Consider the following 19543-nt stretch of genomic DNA (forward strand, 5'->3'; position numbering starts at 1 on the left):
TAACCAACAGGACAACAGTAACTTGATTATGCCATTCTTAGTGCAAAATTATACAAAAACATAGGCTGAAACGCCAAACTACACTAGTTAACAGAGTAACAACGTTCTTAAAAATGTAGTATTTTGTCTCAGTGTCGTTCCACATCCAAGACGTTTAAAGCTTTGACTCTGACGTCAAACTTAAAGCAACAGAGAGGAGAGCCTTTGTTTACTCAAGAGAATATTACAATGGATGGGTTACAATGAAGCACTAGAAGTATTCAAAGAATGGGCCGTATCAAGATGATAACTTGTGTCTGAGACTGTGTGGTGGAGTAAACGTAAAAAAATTCAGCATAAACAACGGGGAGCCCCAGATGCAAATAATCTTTAACAAGGAGTTAAAAAATTAAACAAAGAAATACTAATAAAAAAGGAGGGAAATAGTGCGGAAATAGTTTTCCTTAAAACAAAAGAAATTCCATTTTGTGGCCCTAGGAAGGCATAATCATTTTTAACCAGACATTTTCACAAACAATTTTACAAACAAATGACTAAAGCATCACATCAGGGTATTACATAATACCGCAAGAGAATTTCTCAACAGAGTGTAATAGCAAAAAAAAAAAAGAAAGAAATGGAAATCCGATGTAATGGTTACTTCTACCACTGTAAATAGGGGAAAATATACTTCTCTCTGATATCTGGCTGATAAATCTACTTGAGGGATTTTCTTTCCTGAGATTGATTAAAGATCAGATGTCTTCAAGCCAGTAACTGTCTGTGGAATACTTTGGTATCTTTCTGCAAACTATAGTCCCGGCAGAATCTGTTACGCACTGGGACCATGCCTCCACTTGAGGCTAAGAGAATGTCTGAGGAGAGAACGACTGAAACCCAGTCTCTGTGTCGTTGCACAGAGCACTGAGACTTTATTTGGTGGCAGAATAGAATAGACTGTATTTGTTTTGTTTTGTAGCCATTTGTATTTTACACATCCCTGACCATACCTTCCCATAACTAATGCATTATTAACCAGGAGAACATATCTAAAATCTAAAATATCCCTTAAATATAAATATTATTCACTTTCATCGTTAACATTGGTGACAAAACATCTAGGAACATATTTGCTTTCATCCCATGACACAGCTCTTTACAATAATAAAAAAAAGGGTTGTATGCATCTGGTTTAACACAACACTAGAGAGCACAACAGAGAAATACGTTTGAGTCCAGACCGCGCACAGGTGATCAAGAAGCATTGCCCGTTCTCGAGCGTAAACAGTACTGAGGATTTTGTTTCTTATTTCCTAACAAACGTAGAATCTGTATATTTTTTTTTATTGCTGTTTGATTGGTTGCGTTTGCACAGCCATGTCATTGCCGGGATCAACTACAGTGCATTCATCTCTAAAAAAAAAAGGAACGAAAGATGGCCAGATCCCAACGGGTTTCGCAAATATATAGGATCGTAAAGATACGCACCGAGAAGAACAACTGACTATATCAATATTGGTCGAAAGGTTTACAAAAAAAAACGGAAAAAGCACTCCAGACGTTCCTGAGACTTCAAAACATCAACTCACCCCAGGAGCCCCATCACTAAATATGCTAATAGAAAGACAGTGGAGGAAGAGGGGGGGGGAGGTAATAATTTCTTTGACACATTTATTTTCCAATCTAGTCATCACGTTGCCTACCTGCGCCACATCAGAACACAGCCTAGGGCGTCGCGTCCTATTATTACGGCGAGAGAAAACCCGGGCGATGGGGGGCCGGTTTCTACGGGGACGGGCGCAGGCTTCACAGATACACAGACAAAGACACACAGGCTAAACAGGGTGGGGCAAAGGTTATGTTTATCGAAGACCCATCACCACAAACACCGGGGGAGCGGTAAGAGTTAAATACAAATATATATATCAGAATAAATTAGGAATAAAACAAAACAATAAAGAATACAACGGTCAAGAAGTACAAATCTATACATTAGGCCTATATGGGTTTTTAAAGACTGCATTTCAGTTGATTTTTTTTTCATTTTATTCAAAAGGCACTGTTTGCAACAGCATTCTGCTTTCCCCCCTCGCCCTATTCATCACTCTAGTCTAGACAGATACACGGGTCAGACGCTGGGGGGGAGGGAGAGGAAGGGTTGGGGTGGGGTGAAACCACAAAAGAACAAGTTGAAGACCCATTCGGAGGCTAATTATCCAAACAAGCGGTTTAGTCATCTTTTTGCGTCTTCCAGTTCCACACAATTATGTGAGGAGTCACTTGCATACGGGGGGGTGTTGCAGTCGAGTCAAAGGACCAGGGAGCAAATCAAGAAGAAGAAGAAGAAGAAGAAGAAAGAAAACATACCGGCGGAAAATCACAGAACATATGTTATTACAAATGGTAAAAGGCATTTTGGTTCCAGCAACTTCACCCTTCATACCACATGGAGCCAGCGGGGGGCGCTGTGTTATCGCTAAAACCACCCCCGCGATCACCCTCGATGAACATCAAACTGACAGCGTGCACTCCAGTCGTCACATACAGCACAAGATGTTTCTCAAACAGCAAAACTCCATTTTCGGTTACAGCTGCCTTTCACTGTTGAGGCGGGAGGGGTGGCGGGTGCGGGGGAGGGGGGGGGGGGGGGGGGGGGGGGGGGGGGGGGCGCTTTGGGGTAAAAAAATAACAAAGAAAAAAAGAAGAAAACTATTGGGTACCACAACCAAGAGAACCCCACCCCCCCTCTTTCTCTAACAAAATCCCTGCACAGAGTCAGCACTGTTCGCTCAGAACACTGGAGTTGGATGGAAACACGGTCGGGGGGACGGGGGGGGACGGGGGGGACAGGGGGGGGGGTCGGGACAGGCAGTGATGAGACTATAGGCCCTGAGGGGGGCCCGGGAGGTGGTCCGATGGGCGCGCTCAAGACACAGCAGCAGACGCGACGCAAAAAGGTTCCGAGTCAGAGCGCGGCGGCGGCGGCGGCGGCGGCGGCGGCGAGTCACTCGGGGGGGCGGTACTTGATGACGGACTTGCGGTCGTTGCTGTCGAGGAGCATGCTGTTGAGCACCTCCCGCACGTCCAGGGTGCCGGGGCTGCCGCAGTGGCCGTTGTGTGACGGGTCGGCGGGCGGGTGCAGGCAGGCGGGGGACGAGAAGAGGGAGGAGGGCGAGGGGGCCGAGCTGAAGAGGGAGGCCGGGGAGGGCGAGGGCGAGGACGGGCCGAGCGCGGCGGCGGCGGCGGCGGCGGCGGCGTGCAGCCCCCGGGCCGCGTGCGACAGGTGGGCCGCGGAGGTAGTGGAGGAGGAGGAGGGGTGGGGGGCCATGCCGAAGGACAGCGGGTCCAAGAAGTCCAGGAAGTCGGGCTGGCTGCTGCCGCCATCCCCCAGCAGGCCCCCCCCGCCCTCCTGCTGCTGCTGCTGGAGCTGGAGCTGGAGCTGGTGCTGGAGCCTCGGCTGCTGGAGCTGCTGCAGCAGGGGCGACGGCTGCTGCTGCTTCTGATGCTGCTGCTGCTGCTGGGTCTGGGCGGAGAGCTGGTGGTGGAGGCCCAGCGCGTTGGGCGAGATCAGGGACTCCAGGCCAAAGTCCTCCCCGAAGGCCCCCGGGGGCCCGGCCAGGCCCAGCCCCCCCTCCGTGCTGTCGGGGGAGTGGGAAGGCGAGCTCATGGTCAGGTCCAAGATGTCCTCCAGGGGGTTTTTGGAGGGAGCGCCGACGGAGGAGGAGGAAGGGTTGGCCAGCAGGGCCTGGGACGCCAGGGCGTGGCTCTTCAGCGAGGGGAAGGAGGACATGAAGGGCCGCGGGGGGAACTGGGGGAAATGGGAGCTGAGCGTGGCCATGCTGGGCAGCGCCCCCGGGCCCTTGCTGCTGCCGTTGTGGGGCCGGTGGTTCTGGGTCCGTGGCGCGATGTGACTGGGGGTCCTGTGGGCCGAGTGGCGGGCCTGGCTCTGGGCCGCCAACGCCGCCCGCTGTAAGGAGACCTGGCCCTGGACCGCCTTGGCCCTCTGGAGGGACAGCTGGGAGACGCCGTGTGGCTGGGCCCGGTGCTGCTGCTGGCTCAGGCCCTGGAGCTTGTGGTTCAGAGCCTGGAGCTTGTGGTTCAGAGCCTGGGGCTTGGGGCCCGGGTTGGGGGCGATGGGCTGGTGGTTCCGGCCGTGGTTGGGGCCGCCGTGGTTGTGGGCGATCAGGCCGTCCAGCAGGTGGCGGCTGGCCTCCAGCCTGCGCTGCCGGTCGTCCGTCTGCTGCTGCTCCAGGAGCTGCTCCTTCTCCTTGCGCCGCTTCTTCACCTCCTCGTCCATCTGGATCAGCTCGTCCCGCACGCGCGCCACGCAGTTCTCCGGGATCTTGATGCCTGGTTGGGGGGGAACGAGAGAGGGGGGGGGGAAAGGGGTCGGGACGCTCCGAGTTAGCCAAACCAGGCGATTTGTTTTTGCGTAAACGAGCGGTCGTCGATCGTAAAACGTCCAAGAAACACTTTGAATCCGAATTTGGTTAATTTTGCCTGAGTGGTTGCGATTGGCACGACGTCACCGGTGAAGCCTTTTTAGAAAAGCTTTTGGCTAGACTGCTCTTTTAAACCTTAAGAGTTTTTATGCAGCCTCTCTGTGCCTAGGTTTAAATTTTAGTACATGCAGCCTCCCTGTCTTAGTTTTAGTTGTTTTCATGTCGTCTCTGCCCTTTGTTCTTGTGCAATGGAGCACTTTGAGAGTATTCTTTTTGTGTGGCTCCAGTCACTGGCCTCGTCTCGGGGGTCTCGATATAGCCTGTTATATGAATTAACAGGCCCTATATTAAAGGACAACCCCCGCCTGACCCTAGCCCCCCAGAGGGCAAGAAAAAAACTCCCTTAACTATCAAGGAAGAAATCTTGGGAAGGAACCCAAAGTGGGGGGCGGTCCTTCCTTCCAGGGACGACCAGGAGTAGAATGGTAGCCATAATTGACGTGCATACATTCAAACATGCAGGCAAAACATTTTTGAATTAGTGATGGGCTGCAGGCCGGTTAACGGGAGGGAGAGTCCGGGCATTCGGTTGAGACGTGCCGACCGGTCTCTCGACTCACCGACTTGCTTGTTGTGCTGTTTGGTTTTGAGTCGGACGATCTGCAGGATGCTGGTGCTGGTGACGTCGGCGACCGTGTCGGCCACGCGCTTCCACACGCGCAGCAGCGCGCCACACAGCATGTGGTACTGCCGCAGACGCATGCCCTGCAGGCACTCCTGGCCCTCCTCGATCTTCTTGCACTTGCCGTTCCTGCGCAGCGGGAGGGGAGGGGGGGGGGGGGGGGGGAAGGAGAGAGGGTCAAATCGTCGGCTCACCTGGGAGCTTGGAACGTGGTTCCATGTGCCTGAGACGCTGCTCGAGGACTTTGTTATGCATACCCTTCTGATGCAAGAGTTGTTCACTTGTTCAGTGAGTCTTGTCACACAACTAACCCGTAAGCGTTTTTTTATCTCTCAAACTTAAAACAGTACGGGAGCACCAACCCGTCAACTCTACCCACCAGTTGGCGTGGCTGCACTTCTTGAAGGAGAAGGTGAACTGGTTCTCCCAGGAGTCCTGAGCCTCCTCTGGGGGCACCTGGGGAGGAGACAACGTACGGGTTACCACGGTGGACAGGTGCCTCCAAGGCAGCCTCGCGCCTTATCGTTTTAATCCTGGACGGTCCCTGTGGTTCAGGGCCTTTCGGCCCCACTAGGGGGCAGCCAACACCAAGCCCTTAAACCCCACCTTCTCTGTCAACCCCTCCCCCACCGATACAAAAGCCTGCGTTTTGTGGTTAATTACTAACACCGTGGGCGGATGTTAAAAAAGCGTTGGGAACATCACTTGCAATGACTGAACAAATGAAATGCTCACAAAGGAAACCACTTCACAATGCTTGAAAAAGAACATTCCAGTGCTTTGAGATTTTAGAAGCTCACCTTGCGGTATCGGGACTGCAGGTTGTCCAGACTCTCTGGGTGGTTCTGCTTGCCGATGTTGGGCTTGTAGATGATGAAATTCTTGCCCCGGCCCTGCTCAGCCAGCAGCACACATGGATGGTTTCCTCGCAGCTGTGGAGCGAAGGAGGCACGGGTGAGGAATACAGATAGGAGGAGGGCTGCCACACACACACACACACACACACACACACACACACACACACACACACACACACACACACACACACACACACACACACACACACACACACACACACACACACACACACACACACACACACACACACACACACAAAGCCAAACCACCCGCGTGCAGATAAACCCGCTTCGCTCATTAACCCAACGCACAATGGAGACGTTTCCCCGTGGCACGGGATTCAGCAGCCACCACCCGGGGTGCAAACAATAATAAAGAAAATCAATAGATGATAATGAATTCATATTCACAGGCGCCTAATAGGTTCACCGCCTGGATGTGTCGCATTAGCCGCAAAGCAAACGGCGTGTTTTGTTCTCTAGGGTTCAGTGCAAAACCTTATTCAAGACAAGACTAAAATGTGTGTAAACGTCAAGAAAACCGGGCAAGAAAACGAACGACCGCTAGGCTAAGCCGCGTTAAAATCCAACTCTTTGACCTCTTTGACCGCAACACAAAAGATTACATTCTCCCTGATCGGAAGGGGCAGCCCATTCTCGGAGGCAGGAACTAGCCCGAGGGGGTTCATATAATGGCGGTCCTTTAACAATGGCGTGACTCACGGCCTTGTCACGCACAGAGAGCTCACGGATGTCTTTGGGATACGTGTCGCGCTGTGCGGGGAGAGAGACCCGTTCCTCACCTTGTGGGACAGGTAGAATCCCTCCTCGGGACGGCTCAGCTTCTCGGCCTTCTCGCAGGCTTCTGACCAGGGCATGCCTCGGTCCACGCTGATCTGTGGGGCGGAGGACACGAGGGGGAACGGGTGTGAGAAGGAGCTGGTGACCAGCGGAGTCACCACCGGGTCGCGTGACCGGCGGAACAATAAACCAGAGAAGTGAGTCGACACAACAACGAAAAAAGACAAAGACAACCTTAAAAGAAAACGTGCAGGCATACATACGTACAATACAGAGGGACTTAACAAATTACCGGAGCTAAAGCAAAACCAAATCTTCATCTCTTGCACTTGCTAAACCAGTCCTGGATTTTCTGTGGCCTGTGTGCTTGCCAAGTTTAGAATGTCAAATTGTAGGTTAGCCTGCAGCAACAGCTAAAAGCCGGAGATAGCAGTAATTATCCAGCTCTAGCCTTCCATCGGTGCCTCCGTGGACTCCTCAGCCCGGGGCGAAGCGTGTACGATCACAGTCTAACCACCGGCTAAATAACATCAATCAACCCCCAAATAGAGCTCTGAGCTCGCCTGCTCCCACTGCGTTCTCCTCAAACTGTCGTCAACGCTGAGGACAGATAACGATTGGGGCAGATCTTTTACCTTTTGCAGCAAATAAAAGCTTAATGAAAAAAAAAGTAATGGTTCTTTTAACCGCCAAGGACGTTGTCTCCACTTGTCGACCCGTGAACTAAAATGCCTTAGATAATCGTTTTGTACCTGGACTACCACAACAAGGACTTCCCTACCTTGTAGAGCACGACCTGTCCATCCTGGGGGTTTCCTGCCGTGAGGAAGTTCTCCTGTTTCTCCTCGTAGATCTCGTCGTTACCCGGGGCCAGATCTGGTGAGGACACGCAGGGAAAACACTGTTGACTGACGGAGCCACACTGACTAATCAGAGCCACACTTGATTCATAAGGAGGACATCGCCACGGCAGGCTGCACTGATGGGTTCGGAAAGCAGCTGCAGGCATCTGTTCAGATCTTAGTTTAAAGATTTTTCCAATCATTTGGACCAATATTAACAAAATGTGTCAGGGGGGATGGAAGGCATATTAACAGTTGCAGCTAGGCGAGGGCGAGTAATCAAATTACGATCTTGATTTTGATTTTAGCGTAAAACGGCACAAAACTAATATAATCGAGTTTGACATATATATATTCTTCATGTTTCATAGAAAGTGCAAAAACAGTTTGATACATATCTGTACATTATGTTAGATCTGAACATTTTCTTTTTGACAATTTTGTGTATTTTTTTAAGGCAAAATTTCAAAGTTCTCAGTTACTAAGTGTTTTTTGGAGAGCCATGCTGAATAAATACATCATGTTTACAAACTCAAAAAATAAAAGTTTGAATAATCGTGATTTTAACATTGACCAAAATAATTGTGATTATGATTTTCTTTCATAATCAAGCCGCCCTGGCAGCCATCATGTCTTGGACGCGTACCTAGGATACCCATGTCGTATTTCCCCTCCTTCTTGTCCTTCTCTATTAGGTAGTCGAAGTTGTCCATGAAGTACTGGAAGAGATGGTTCTGCTTGTGGACCTCCAGGCCCAGGATGCGATTCAGGAACTTGGTGATGCTGCAGTCTGTGTGAATACAAAAAAGCCTTGTGAGAACACCGGCCCACACTGCAGTACTGAGCACTACCAATATATCCACACACACACACACACTTCCAGCCCCTTACCTTTCTCCGTGTTGAGCCCGATGCGGGGCTCCCGACAGAAGATGCCGACGTCTATCATCCCAATTTTCATGTCTTGGGAAGAAGTAGAAGAAAGAGAAGGGGAGAATGAATATAAAAACACAGCCATCGTTGTTATGCTGTGTCCGTAGAGCCCGGAGGGGAAGTCTTGTGAGGTGAAGGGGAAGGCAGCGTACCTCTGAAGAACTGGGCCTCGCCCCCAGGGTACCCCTTGGGAGGGGGTACCTTGTTCTCGATGTGACCCAGGATAGCCTTGGTGATCTTATCCAGAGCCTTGGTACCATACTGCAGGATTGGTGGGGGAAGAAGAAGAGAGAAGAAGTCAGGGAACACGTATGAAAACAGCTCTCCAAACTTTGCTTCCACACCTGGGTGGTCCTCTTCATTGTTATTCCCAGCCGACTGTCGGCTGATGGGATCTCTTCAGCCGTCGCCTATCCACCCGCCTGAACTCAGTGGTGCGTGCGTTGACACAAGGTCTTTAGGAAACACACAGTGTCGAGGGCAGCGGCGGGTCTGCTGTCATCAGCGTGGAATGTCTAGGACTCAGTCTAGTGAATGTCTAGTGTTTTCATCAGGGGGGCGTGGTTCGAATGAAACACCGGACGTGATGTGGTGCAGAACGCACTTTAAAAGCCCTGTTGATATCAACGTCTGGTAACGGCATCGCCTCTTCGAACGTAACCGCTGGTTACGTCACTTTGTTGTTGTTATTGTTAGAGGTGTTCCGATACAATTTTTTTCCAACCCGATGCCGATTCTGATTCCTGAAATTGAGTATCTGCCGATACCGAGCATAAACCGATACAGCATCTAGCCTTGTCAGTAGTTGTTCTTATTGAAGGGTTCTCTTAAGATGACACTGATGTAAAGTCGTTTCACTTACAATTCTTTCCAAACCAAAAAAACGATCGCAGCGTAACGCTGCACGTGGTTGTGATGTTCTTTGCGTGTGTAGTAAATGAGCTAGCCACGGGAACGCATCTTAGGCAGTGGAATTTCCAATTCTGGTGTCGGAACAACTCTGGATATTGTGTTGTTGGTTAAGGTGCCTCAGTCAGGTGAACTCTAGCTCCGCCCTCCTGGTCAACAAACGGTGGACGGTGTTATGATGGCCGACTAGGCCGGATGGGCTACCTTGTTCTCAAAGTTGTATTTGCTGAGGTCCCTGGACTCGGTGGCTCTCCGGTCTCCGTGCGTCAGAGCGCCCTGCACGGGGAGACAAGAGGAGACAGTGTTATTATTAAAGGTTATCGACTCGCCCTGCCTTCAAAGTGCTCCTCAGCCGCCCGTCGTATTCTTCGACTCTCTTAATTAAGTGGCGAGCGTGTCCACGCATGCACGCGCTCCCGAGGCAGTCCCAAACCTGGATGTGACGATGAATTAAGATTAGTTTGGTGCTGATTTCTGATGGCACAGTTTCATGAGATCTAATTCTGGTTCCTGTTTCCAGTCGTGCTTATCCTGTGACCTTTCCTTGACCTTTAAGACAACCTTTATAGTGGGACATGAGACAAATGTGTGTGTGGGTGTGTGTGTGTTTGTGTGGATATGCAACAATGAGTGAGTGAGTGAGTGAGTGAGTGAGTGAGTGAGTGAGTGAGTGAGTGAGTGAGTTAGTGAGTGAGTGAGTGAGTGAGTGAAAGAGTGCGTGCGTGCGGCGTGTGAGTGGAGTGTTTATAAACACAAGATGCCGGCACTTCTCCCATTGTGCAATGAATGAAGTCACCAAAACAATAGGGTGCCTCAGACAGGTATGACATCATCGCTCGCCTAGGAGGCTAGGGATGGGGCTAGGGATGTGGCAGGCGCTAATCCCGATGAAATGTGTGTGTCAGGGGGTGAGTTCAGGTGGAACTTGACCGTGAGAGTGTTTGATGAGACGGTCTGAGACTCCATGCTGTGTCTGGACCTCGTTAACACGTCCCCTTCTCCATCAGAGAGCACAGATAGGAAGTAGACCTGTGTTCATTTATGAATCGTTAAGTTTAAGGCTGAAGATCAGACGATCGTCCTTTCAAAGTACTCCCACAAACCATGACCATATATGACAGCGAGGGAGGGAGGGAGACAGACAGACGGACAGACAGACAGACAGAGAGGTAAACTAGGAAATCAGATTGCCTTCAGAAAATCCACAATGGGCGTACAACTGGCAGCAGCCGTTTCAATTCTACTCATCCCTCTGGAGTCAGCTCTTTGTTCAGGGGGGCGGATGTGTTGGAGAAACCCCGCGATGGCCCGAGGTTTGAGCCACGGTGGGAGAGCTGGCCTCAGACCTCAGGTGAACTGGCATGGGAGGTGGCTCCCGGCGGGCACAGGAAGGACAGCGGTGGGATGGCGAGGAGGGGGAGGGAGGGGAGGGCAGGGAGGGCAGGGCCAGGACAAAGGGGAGTCTTTCAGAACGGCTGACTCAGGGAACATGCCGTGCAGATGGCCAACCGTCCAACAAAAAGGGGCTGGTCGCCTGGCTTCTGGGTTTTGTGTCACAGTGACTCATGGGGAAGCAGTGCATGATGGGAGGGGCATGTTTCCCGGGAGATGGAAGTGGATGACAATAGGATCAAGGGTGGATGACATTTGTTTTTGATTCATTACAACAAAACAAATAATCGACTGAATCAAACCCGATCTCACACGTGCGTAACGAATAGCGCTGCGTCTTCGCCCAGCGGCATTCGTCACACACGTGAGTGATCTGGACCCCCCCCCCCCCCCCCCCCCCCCCAGGCCCGTGCACACCGTACACATACCAGGCTCTCCAATCGCTTGGCCACGATGGAGGCGAACCGCCTCTCGCCCCCCAGCTCCGAGATGAGGAAGATGTACTCCGGCGCCGTCACCTGATTGGACCGGTGAGTGCGACCTGCGGAAGGAGAGATCGACCGGAGAGGCCGACGTTACAGAAACTTTGTAAATAAAGGAGAAGGCGACATTCCATTCAAAGAGTCGGCGACTGCCATTGAGCTGCATGGCTGATTTAGTGGCGATCCGCTGAATGAGTGCGAGGAAGCCGGGATCAATAGTAAGGCGGGGAGGCGGGCACGCTCTAAGGGATGAACATCAGGGCACTATATCCAATGACGGGACTCTGCCTTCTGGGAATAGTGTGTGTGTGTGTGTGTGTGTGTGTGTGTGTGTGTGTGTGTGTGTGTGTGTGTGTGTGTGTGTGTGTGTGTGTGTGTGTGTGTGTGTGTGTGTGTGTGTGTGTGTGTGTGTGTTGGGAGATCACCAGCAGGAGTGTTTACATGTCTAACAAGAGGCTATTCCTGGCCCTATTCTCAACCTCACCGCACTGTAAACACAACGAGAGACATCAGCGCTGAACGGAGCCAACAACCAGCCCCTGCGATGTGTGTGTGTGTATGTGCGTGTGTGTGTGTCTCTCTTTATATGTGTGTGTGTGTCTCTCGATGTGTGTGTGTTCGCGCTGTGGCTTCACATTGCATCGCACCATCCCGCTTCCAGCAGGAAATGCCGCTGACGAGGGAATTAGCGGGGCAGTTATCTAATTACTGCAAACAATTCATTTCTCCAACCTGTAAGTAAGTGTGCGCGCATAAATGTACCGTTTACCGTGGCTGGCTGCGGTATCGGAAAACCAATATTAACAGAGCGCTCGCTGCCAATGGTGATAGAGCCGGGTCCATCTTAATTAACTCCATCGTTATGGGCTCCATGCTGTGTCTCCTCGAATGTAAGCTTTTGATTATATGGAACCAGGAGGCTAAAACGGGAGCACGACCCGCCATTGATTCCGGTAAACGGTAACTACACACGGCCGTTATTGTTAACGGTAACTACACACGGCCGTTATTGTTAACGGTAACTACACACGGCCGTTATTGTTTCCTGGAAGACGAGTCCCCGGCGACCACGGCGAGCGAACCGCAGTCGATTGTTGTGGACGATGAAATTCCACCGTTCGACCGCTTTTTTGCCGTCGGGGCAAAAAAACCTTGTCCACCTCAAGTGGTTCCCCTGCTGTCGACGGGGGCTGGACGGGGTGCGTCTTGCCCCCCCCCCCCCCCCCCCCCCCCCGCCCACGGTACACCCCCACCTGAAGGCTTCGTGTCCAACTCAATAGCCAGGGAGGCAGGTGTGTGTCAGTAGATGTTTGGTTTGGTAGATGTTCGGTTCGGTAGATGTGTGGGTGTAGGTGTGTGTGTGTGTGTGTGTGTGTGTGTGTGTGTGTGTGTGTGTGTGTGTGTGTGTAGGTAGCTCTGTGTGAGTTATAGATGTGTACGTGTGTACGCAATGTGTGTCCGTCTCTCTCCCCCCGGACTCACCGAACTGCTGGATGGCGCGGTCGGCGCTCCAGGGCAGCTCCAGTGTCATGTGGACTCTCCGGCGCTGGTTCCTCACGCGCTTGTCGGCCTGCAGCGAGATGCCCGAGCTGGCCGCCTCCGAGATGATGGCCACCAGCTGGGGTGGAGAGAGGGGGGGGGGGGGGGGGAGTCAGTTATATATAAATGGAACAGACTTCATTTGACGCCATTTCAACCCAAACGAATTGCGGTCGGCTTTCTTCCAAATAATCACGTCGGGCAAAACATGAAAACCGAGAGCCGTTTTTCTCGCTTATTCAAATGTCTTCGTCAATTGCGGTAGACATGTGCCACGTGTTGGCAGTATCATTTCTCTTCCAGATAACCACACTTCCTCATAGCAAAGCATCTGAATGAATAGAGTGCGGTCATGGGTAAACACCGGCAGCCATTTACCAAACATCTTCCATGAGCCAATGTGAGTTCATGATTCCTACAGGGAAACGTTCACGTCGTGACCACCAACAACAAACGATACAAAAGTGAAGGGAGAGACCATCGTGGAGAGTTAAGGCAATAGCCGCAGGCATGGGCGGTAGAGGCCAAGTTAATGTGCTAAAGGAATGGACACAACAAAGTCGTTTTGGAGCAGTGGAGGAGATTGACATGTCCTCAGTATCACACTTGATGCCTACCGTGGCCATGCGAATGCTAACTAACTCGACACCTGTCACTGGAAAGAGGAAGCGATCCGTCTCTTAGGTGCAAGGAGAACGTACGGGAATACATTTTCAATGAAGAAGTGAAATCCAATTTATGGTCACGTCATTCATATTCATAATTCTCCCGGGACTGACGCACGCGTCATGCGGTGGATCCCCGTGGGTGTCTGACCTTCTCTGCGTTCATGAAGCGGTCCTTCTCCTTGACGTTGATGTGGTCGATGCTGTTGCCCTGTTCTGCCCGCGACTCGTAGCGCACCGAGCCGTCCGCGCGCCGCACCACGCGCCCTTTGCGCCCCGTCATCTGCAGGTACGGGGGAAAACCACAGTCATGCATGTGTGCGTGGACCGAGAGGGACATCCGCAAAGGAGTCGCTCGCGGCTACACCTGCGATCTACTGAGGGTTCGCTGCCGGCAGGGAAGGTCTTATTGGGGGTCTCTTTGGAGAAAAGCTTCTGCTTTACTATAACACAAGCTTTTCATCGACATCCTATTGTAAAGCTAATCGCCCTGTACGATGGCAACCGTCGACCTCCCTTCCCCGTACCTCAGACACTTTCTCCGGGCCGCCAAACTTGTCGATGAGCTCGTCCAGGGTGTTCAGAGGTAGTTCCTTCCCCAGCGCTGAGATCTTGTTGAGCAGGCCCTGCTTCATGTCCTCTATCCTGGCTGTGGAGACACGGGAGGGAGAAGGCGTGCAATGAAACGCGACCCTTGGCACAACGCCGGGCAGAGAGCGCGGTCACGGGAGGCCAAGCGGGGGGCCCGCCGCCGCGGGGGAGTTAAGGTGTCAGCTCGGGACTGACAGGCGTGTCCATCCGTCTAGACGCGTCTAGACAACAAACCCCTTTTATTTTTAGCGGCTATCACAACCCGACTGATCGTAGCGTCGCTCCGGGGGCTCGTCCCGAGTCGAGACCGCTTAACGTCAGGACAAACAAACGGGACGTTGAGTGCCCTCGAACCTGCGGTGTAGCTAGTGTGGTTGACGAAGATGACGTCGTCGTTGTCCAGCAGGGAGTCGGGCGAGGAGTTGGAGTCCGTGTCCATGCCGTCCGAGTCACTGCTGCTGTCGTCGCTGATGTTGATCACGCCGCCGCTGTCCACCGAGTGCTTCGACTGCTTGGGCTGCCGGCCCCGAGGCTTGCCTGGGCGGAGACACACATAAACGTACGTCAGGACATAAACAACAACAATCACGACGTCGGGTTAAACTTGGGGCAGCTCCCAGTGTTGCCAGATTGGGCCAGATGTGTTTACAAATCAATTGTTCAGATTGGTTGGGGAATCTGGTCTAATCTGGCAACACTGGCTGCAACTGGTGGAAATACACACTGACATCAGGACACAATCATCGACAACAACAACCGAAGGGCCAACTATGGCTGCTCCCAGTGCTGCCAGATTGGGCCAGATGTGTTTTCAAATCCATTTGTTCATTAGAAAGTAAAATACTGGTTGCAACGCTGCTTGCGCAACTTTGGAAATTAAGCAATTTCTAAAGTGTTTCAGTTCCACACAGCACCCTTACGATCCACTGAAATGAGGAAACCAGCGCACGATAACACACACGCACATGAGGATTCGGTTATTATCCGAGTTTGCGTCCTAAAGTTGCGGGGGGAAGAGATGGCCTTACGTTTGCACTTACGTTTCCTTTTAGTGCCGGGCGCCTTCTCCCTCCTCTGCTTCTCCGACGGAAAATGTTTGAGGACGAGCGAGTAAAACACCCCCCTAAAAGTACAACATTGAGAAGAAGAATAAAACAGGGGCAGATCAATGAGAAATTTGTTTTGTTAGAAACAATTTTCCCTTTTTCCGTTTTGCTGTTCGTTGGCCCTAGAGGTGACCAGAGAAGCAGGGGAGGGTCTACATACAGGAGGTGATGCTCTCCTCAGTATCTCTACACACAGCGGTGGTCTCCTGGCCGACATGGCGGTCCGGGCAGGGGGTCTCAAAGAGCAGCGAGCTCCAGTGTGTGTGTGGGTGTGGGTGTGACCAAAGTGTAAGTATATTCAAGTGGTGATTCTTTTTTTAAAAAGACACTCCGACACTTAAGAATGAAAATGAAACTAGTAAAGGTACATATTTTAAATATAAGATGAACACGTTCAGCGAGTTTAGAATAGCAGTGCCTCGAATAGTTTCGGCCAATATATTCTATCCATAGATTGCGTTACTAGTCTTAAAAAGATTGTAATCAGACAACACTCAAACCATAGTGGTTACTGTGTAGACGCATGCAATTGTGCCTGTGTGACAAAGCAAACACTCGCTATGGTCTTGGGCGCTGTTTGTTTGCTGAGAGTGAGTATATTTGATAGCAGGATGTTCCCTGACTAGTTTTTTTGGGAATCGCTGAGAATGATTCACCTTACCGACATGGGATTTGCGAGCGAGAAATGATAGTTGCCAGATAGTGACCAGATATTCACCCAGTAAAAACAGGATGGAGTCAATGCCTTGCTCAATGGAGGGCAGTTATATATGAGACATTACCCACAATAGAAGGTTCCCAAGGATGTGACGCACACACACACACAGAAGAGAGACCCAGAGAGAGTCACACATAGAAAAACAGACAGACGGACATATAGGAGGACACACAGACACACACACAAAATCACTCACTCTGCAGCAGAGACGAATCGGTCGAGCTGGCCGTCGTTCTCGTCCAGCACCTCTCTGGTGCGGGCCTCCCCGGTGGACTGAAGGCCGATGACGATGCACTGTTGTGGGGGGGGGGGGGGGGGGGGGGGGGGCAGGCAGCACAACGGGTCAACACACACACACACACACACACACACACACACCACGGAGCAGCTAAAACAAGCCTTTCGATCCCATTGACGGTCAATACTTATTAACCGAGGATACGACCAGGCTGCTGGGTTCTAACATCAATATCAATTTATAGAGGATGTCTAAATGTATTCTAAACATATTTATACATGGTTTATTCAACCTCACTCGATTAGGACCGGAGCAAACAGAGAGACAGAGAGAAAGAGAGAGAGAGACAGAGACAGAGACACAGAGAGAGAGAGAGAGAGACAGAGACACAGAGAGAGAGAAACAGAGATAGAGAGAGAAAGAGAGAGAGAGAAAAAGAGACAGAGACAGAGAGAGAGAGAGAGAGAGAGAGAGAGAGAGAGAGAGAGAGAGAGAGAGAGAGAGAGAGAGACACAGACAGACAGTCAGATAGAGAGAGAGATGTGACCTGAATACCGGACTGCTCTGCCTCCTCCCCAAAGAGTGAACTAGTGGAGGGAAACTTTCTCAAGGTTGCACTGACCTTCCCAGCCTCCAGCTCCCTCTTGGCCAGCTCCACCAGGCAGCGCACCTTGGCCGCGATGCAGAGGTACTTGAAGAAGCGCTGGTGAGACGACCAGAACTGGCCCCACAGAGACTTCCTGCTCACCAGCCCCAGCTCGTCCGCCGCCCGCATGAAGATCTGCAGCGCCTCGGCCCACTAGGGACAGCAGGGGGAGAGGGTTAGGACAGACACACACACACACACACACACACACACACACACACACAATAGCAGTAGCATGCATACCAATGCAAAAAGCTAAAGGCAACCTCACAAGCACAGACAAACTAACACACACACACACACAGACAGAAGAGAGACAGAGAGACCCACAGAGTCAGACATAGACAGACAGACAGAAGGGGGAAACACACACACACACACACACACACACACACACACACACACACACACACACACACACACACACACACACACACACACACACACACACACACACACACACACACACACAGCTACCAATAACATCCCACAGCGCAGAACAAACCCACAAACGGACAGACAGACAGACAGGCAGACAGACAGACGCGCAGCTCGAAGCTTGTTGTAGGAGTCTCACCAGTCTGGCGGCCTTGTTGTAGACCTGTTTGAAGTCGTTGTCCAGCCCAATCTCCTCGATGCGGAACGACACACCTGAGAAACTCAGCTGCCTGGCGATGTACATGCCACTCACTTTCATATCCATGGCAACGATCTCCATGGCCCCCACACCCCTGTACAGACACAACAAATATTACATTTCTGGATTAACTGTACCTAGGTCCTGTAGCCGTCACACCCGACACACCGTAACAGAGACATGTTGGTGAGACCGCCCGACATACCTCTTCTCGATGGCGTGCAGGAAGTCATCGAAGGTCTTGAAGGGTGTGCCCTCGCCCCAGATGCCCAGGCGGCTCATGTAGATCATGTTCTTTGGCTCTGAGGCGCCTGGGGCAGACAACAGACATTTGTTTTGGTGAGAGAGCAAAACCAACAGACGCAACCGTTTCCACGGAAGATCATGTGTTTCTCATCTCCGGTGTGTGTGTTTCTCATCTCCTGTTGTGTGTGTGTGTGTGTGTGTGTGTCTCTGTGTGCTTCTCTGCGTGTCTGTGCTTCTCCGTTTGTCTGTGTGTGTGCATCATTGTGTGTGTGCTTCTTTGTGTGTGTGTGTTCGTGTGTGTGTGGGGGCGTTTCCCTGTGTGTGCGCGTTCACGGGTGTGTACGTGTGTGCATGTGCATTGTGCGTGTATGTCTCTCTGTGTGCCTGTGTATCTCAGTGTGTGCGTTTGTCTCCGTGTGTGTCTGTGTGTGTGCCCACCGGTGGCGCTGGCGTAGACCACGCGGGCTCGGGGCAGCTTGTTCTGCAGGTCCAGCACGGCCTTGCCCATCTTGGTGGACGTGGCGTTCTTGGCTTTGTGGCACTCGTCGAAAATAATCTGCAGCGGGAGGGGGTGTGAGGTCAAGGAGAAACAGCGGCAGCGACGTGGCTCGGGGGGGGAGCAGATCCTGGTCGACACGGAACCCTTCCAAGTGTGTGGCGCCATCCTATTTTAAAAAGGCCACCAGCGCTTGTAGGCCAATCTCAACATGTTGCTCAATCAAATGGTTTTCTCCCCGTCTCTGTTCTCCCGAGAGAAGTTTTTCACATGGATTGTAACACAGTAAATGTCTATTTACGGTCGGAACGGAGTCTGAACACCTCGGTTAAGCCTTGGCGTTGTCGTGTCGAAGAGTCGGCCCACCGGGTGTGCCTAAGCCCTTCGAGGGAGTGTTGTTGTGCTGTTAATCGATGTGTACAATTAATGATTGCCATGTTTCCCCGGTAGACTCGTTCATTGAGACCATGAAAAGGATACGACGCCATCAAAGTCCGCCTTGCACCAGTCCAGGATCTGTTTGATTCTGGTCCGGTGTTGTCCCCCAGCCTGGCTCTCTCCAATCAGCGCCGAGTAGGTCGCAAACAAGACTCCCTCTGAGGTAGCTGTGTCTCCATACTTTATCTGCCATCGGAGAAAACCACACGATGAGCTTCAACTACACTCATAACCGCAGACAGAATGCACTTGTTACAGGAGCAGGAAATCAAATGACTAGACAATGCAACATTAATGAAATTAACGATCAGTAAAACATGAACAAGAACAAACTAAAATTAAAAGGACATTTGTTATAAAACAAATATTGCGAAATACGAATTACCGGTACTAAACGACTTGTTTTTGATGCCTGCCATGAAAATAGACAAAAGCAGGGCGTTTCATTTCCCTATTCTGCACCCGTTTCCTTTCATACAGACCTTGTTTAAGGCGTGCACAGGAATATGGGCAGAATCTATGTCTTTGAGATCTCTCTCTGCGTCGAATCGCAGGTCGTTGGATATGCTGAACCTGAGGGTGGAAAAAGAGAGATTAAGAAAGAGAGAGGGGGGGGGGACAAGGTCAGTGCCGTACACCACTTCTCTTTGTGCCACAACCAGTTTTTGATCTTCGTTTCCAAAACATACCCATCAGGGGAGTCCAAAAAGCAACCATTTCATGATCACAGAGAAGGCAGCGCGAATGGAAATGGGGAGTATAATTTCCATTGCTTTGTTGAAAGCACGTTTTTAATCTTGAGCAGTTTTTCTTATCAATCTCTACTTATTTATTTTTCTATTTGGATTACATTTTCTTCCTATCTACATTTCAACTATCTACCTTTCAGAGAACAGACCTTTGC

At 51.2% G+C, this 19543-nt stretch overlaps 1 protein-coding gene across 4 annotated transcripts in view; it reads right to left on the minus strand.

Moving 5' to 3' along the window:
- Positions 1-2956: 2956 nt before the first annotated feature.
- Positions 2957-19543, minus strand: part of sbno2b (strawberry notch homolog 2b) — a 54931-nt gene continuing 38344 nt past the window's right edge. For 2 of the 4 annotated variants that reach the window (XM_030373292.1, XM_030373294.1), the window contains 23 exons: positions 19122-19212; positions 18682-18825; positions 18144-18261; positions 17665-17770; positions 17400-17553; positions 16799-16975; positions 16135-16232; positions 15143-15237; positions 14469-14651; positions 14051-14172; positions 13675-13806; positions 12802-12937; positions 11266-11378; positions 9650-9721; positions 8689-8797; positions 8495-8566; positions 8250-8393; positions 7543-7637; positions 6764-6856; positions 5904-6035; positions 5483-5559; positions 5042-5232; positions 2957-4329 (listed from right to left, as the gene is read on the minus strand). In XM_030373292.1, the coding sequence (XP_030229152.1) occupies positions 2984-4329; positions 5042-5232; positions 5483-5559; positions 5904-6035; positions 6764-6856; positions 7543-7637; positions 8250-8393; positions 8495-8566; positions 8689-8797; positions 9650-9721; positions 11266-11378; positions 12802-12937; positions 13675-13806; positions 14051-14172; positions 14469-14651; positions 15143-15237; positions 16135-16232; positions 16799-16975; positions 17400-17553; positions 17665-17770; positions 18144-18261; positions 18682-18825; positions 19122-19212 (4000 nt within the window). In that variant the 3' untranslated portion in view covers positions 2957-2983. The remainder of the gene's footprint in view (positions 4330-5041; positions 5233-5482; positions 5560-5903; positions 6036-6763; positions 6857-7542; positions 7638-8249; positions 8394-8494; positions 8567-8688; positions 8798-9649; positions 9722-11265; positions 11379-12801; positions 12938-13674; positions 13807-14050; positions 14173-14468; positions 14652-15142; positions 15238-16134; positions 16233-16798; positions 16976-17399; positions 17554-17664; positions 17771-18143; positions 18262-18681; positions 18826-19121; positions 19213-19543) is intronic. The other 2 variants (XM_030373295.1, XM_030373293.1) reach the window with 2 other exon arrangements.

Source organism: Gadus morhua, chromosome 12 (genome assembly GCF_902167405.1).
Source record: "Gadus morhua chromosome 12, gadMor3.0, whole genome shotgun sequence".
NCBI lineage: Eukaryota > Metazoa > Chordata > Actinopteri > Gadiformes > Gadidae > Gadus > Gadus morhua.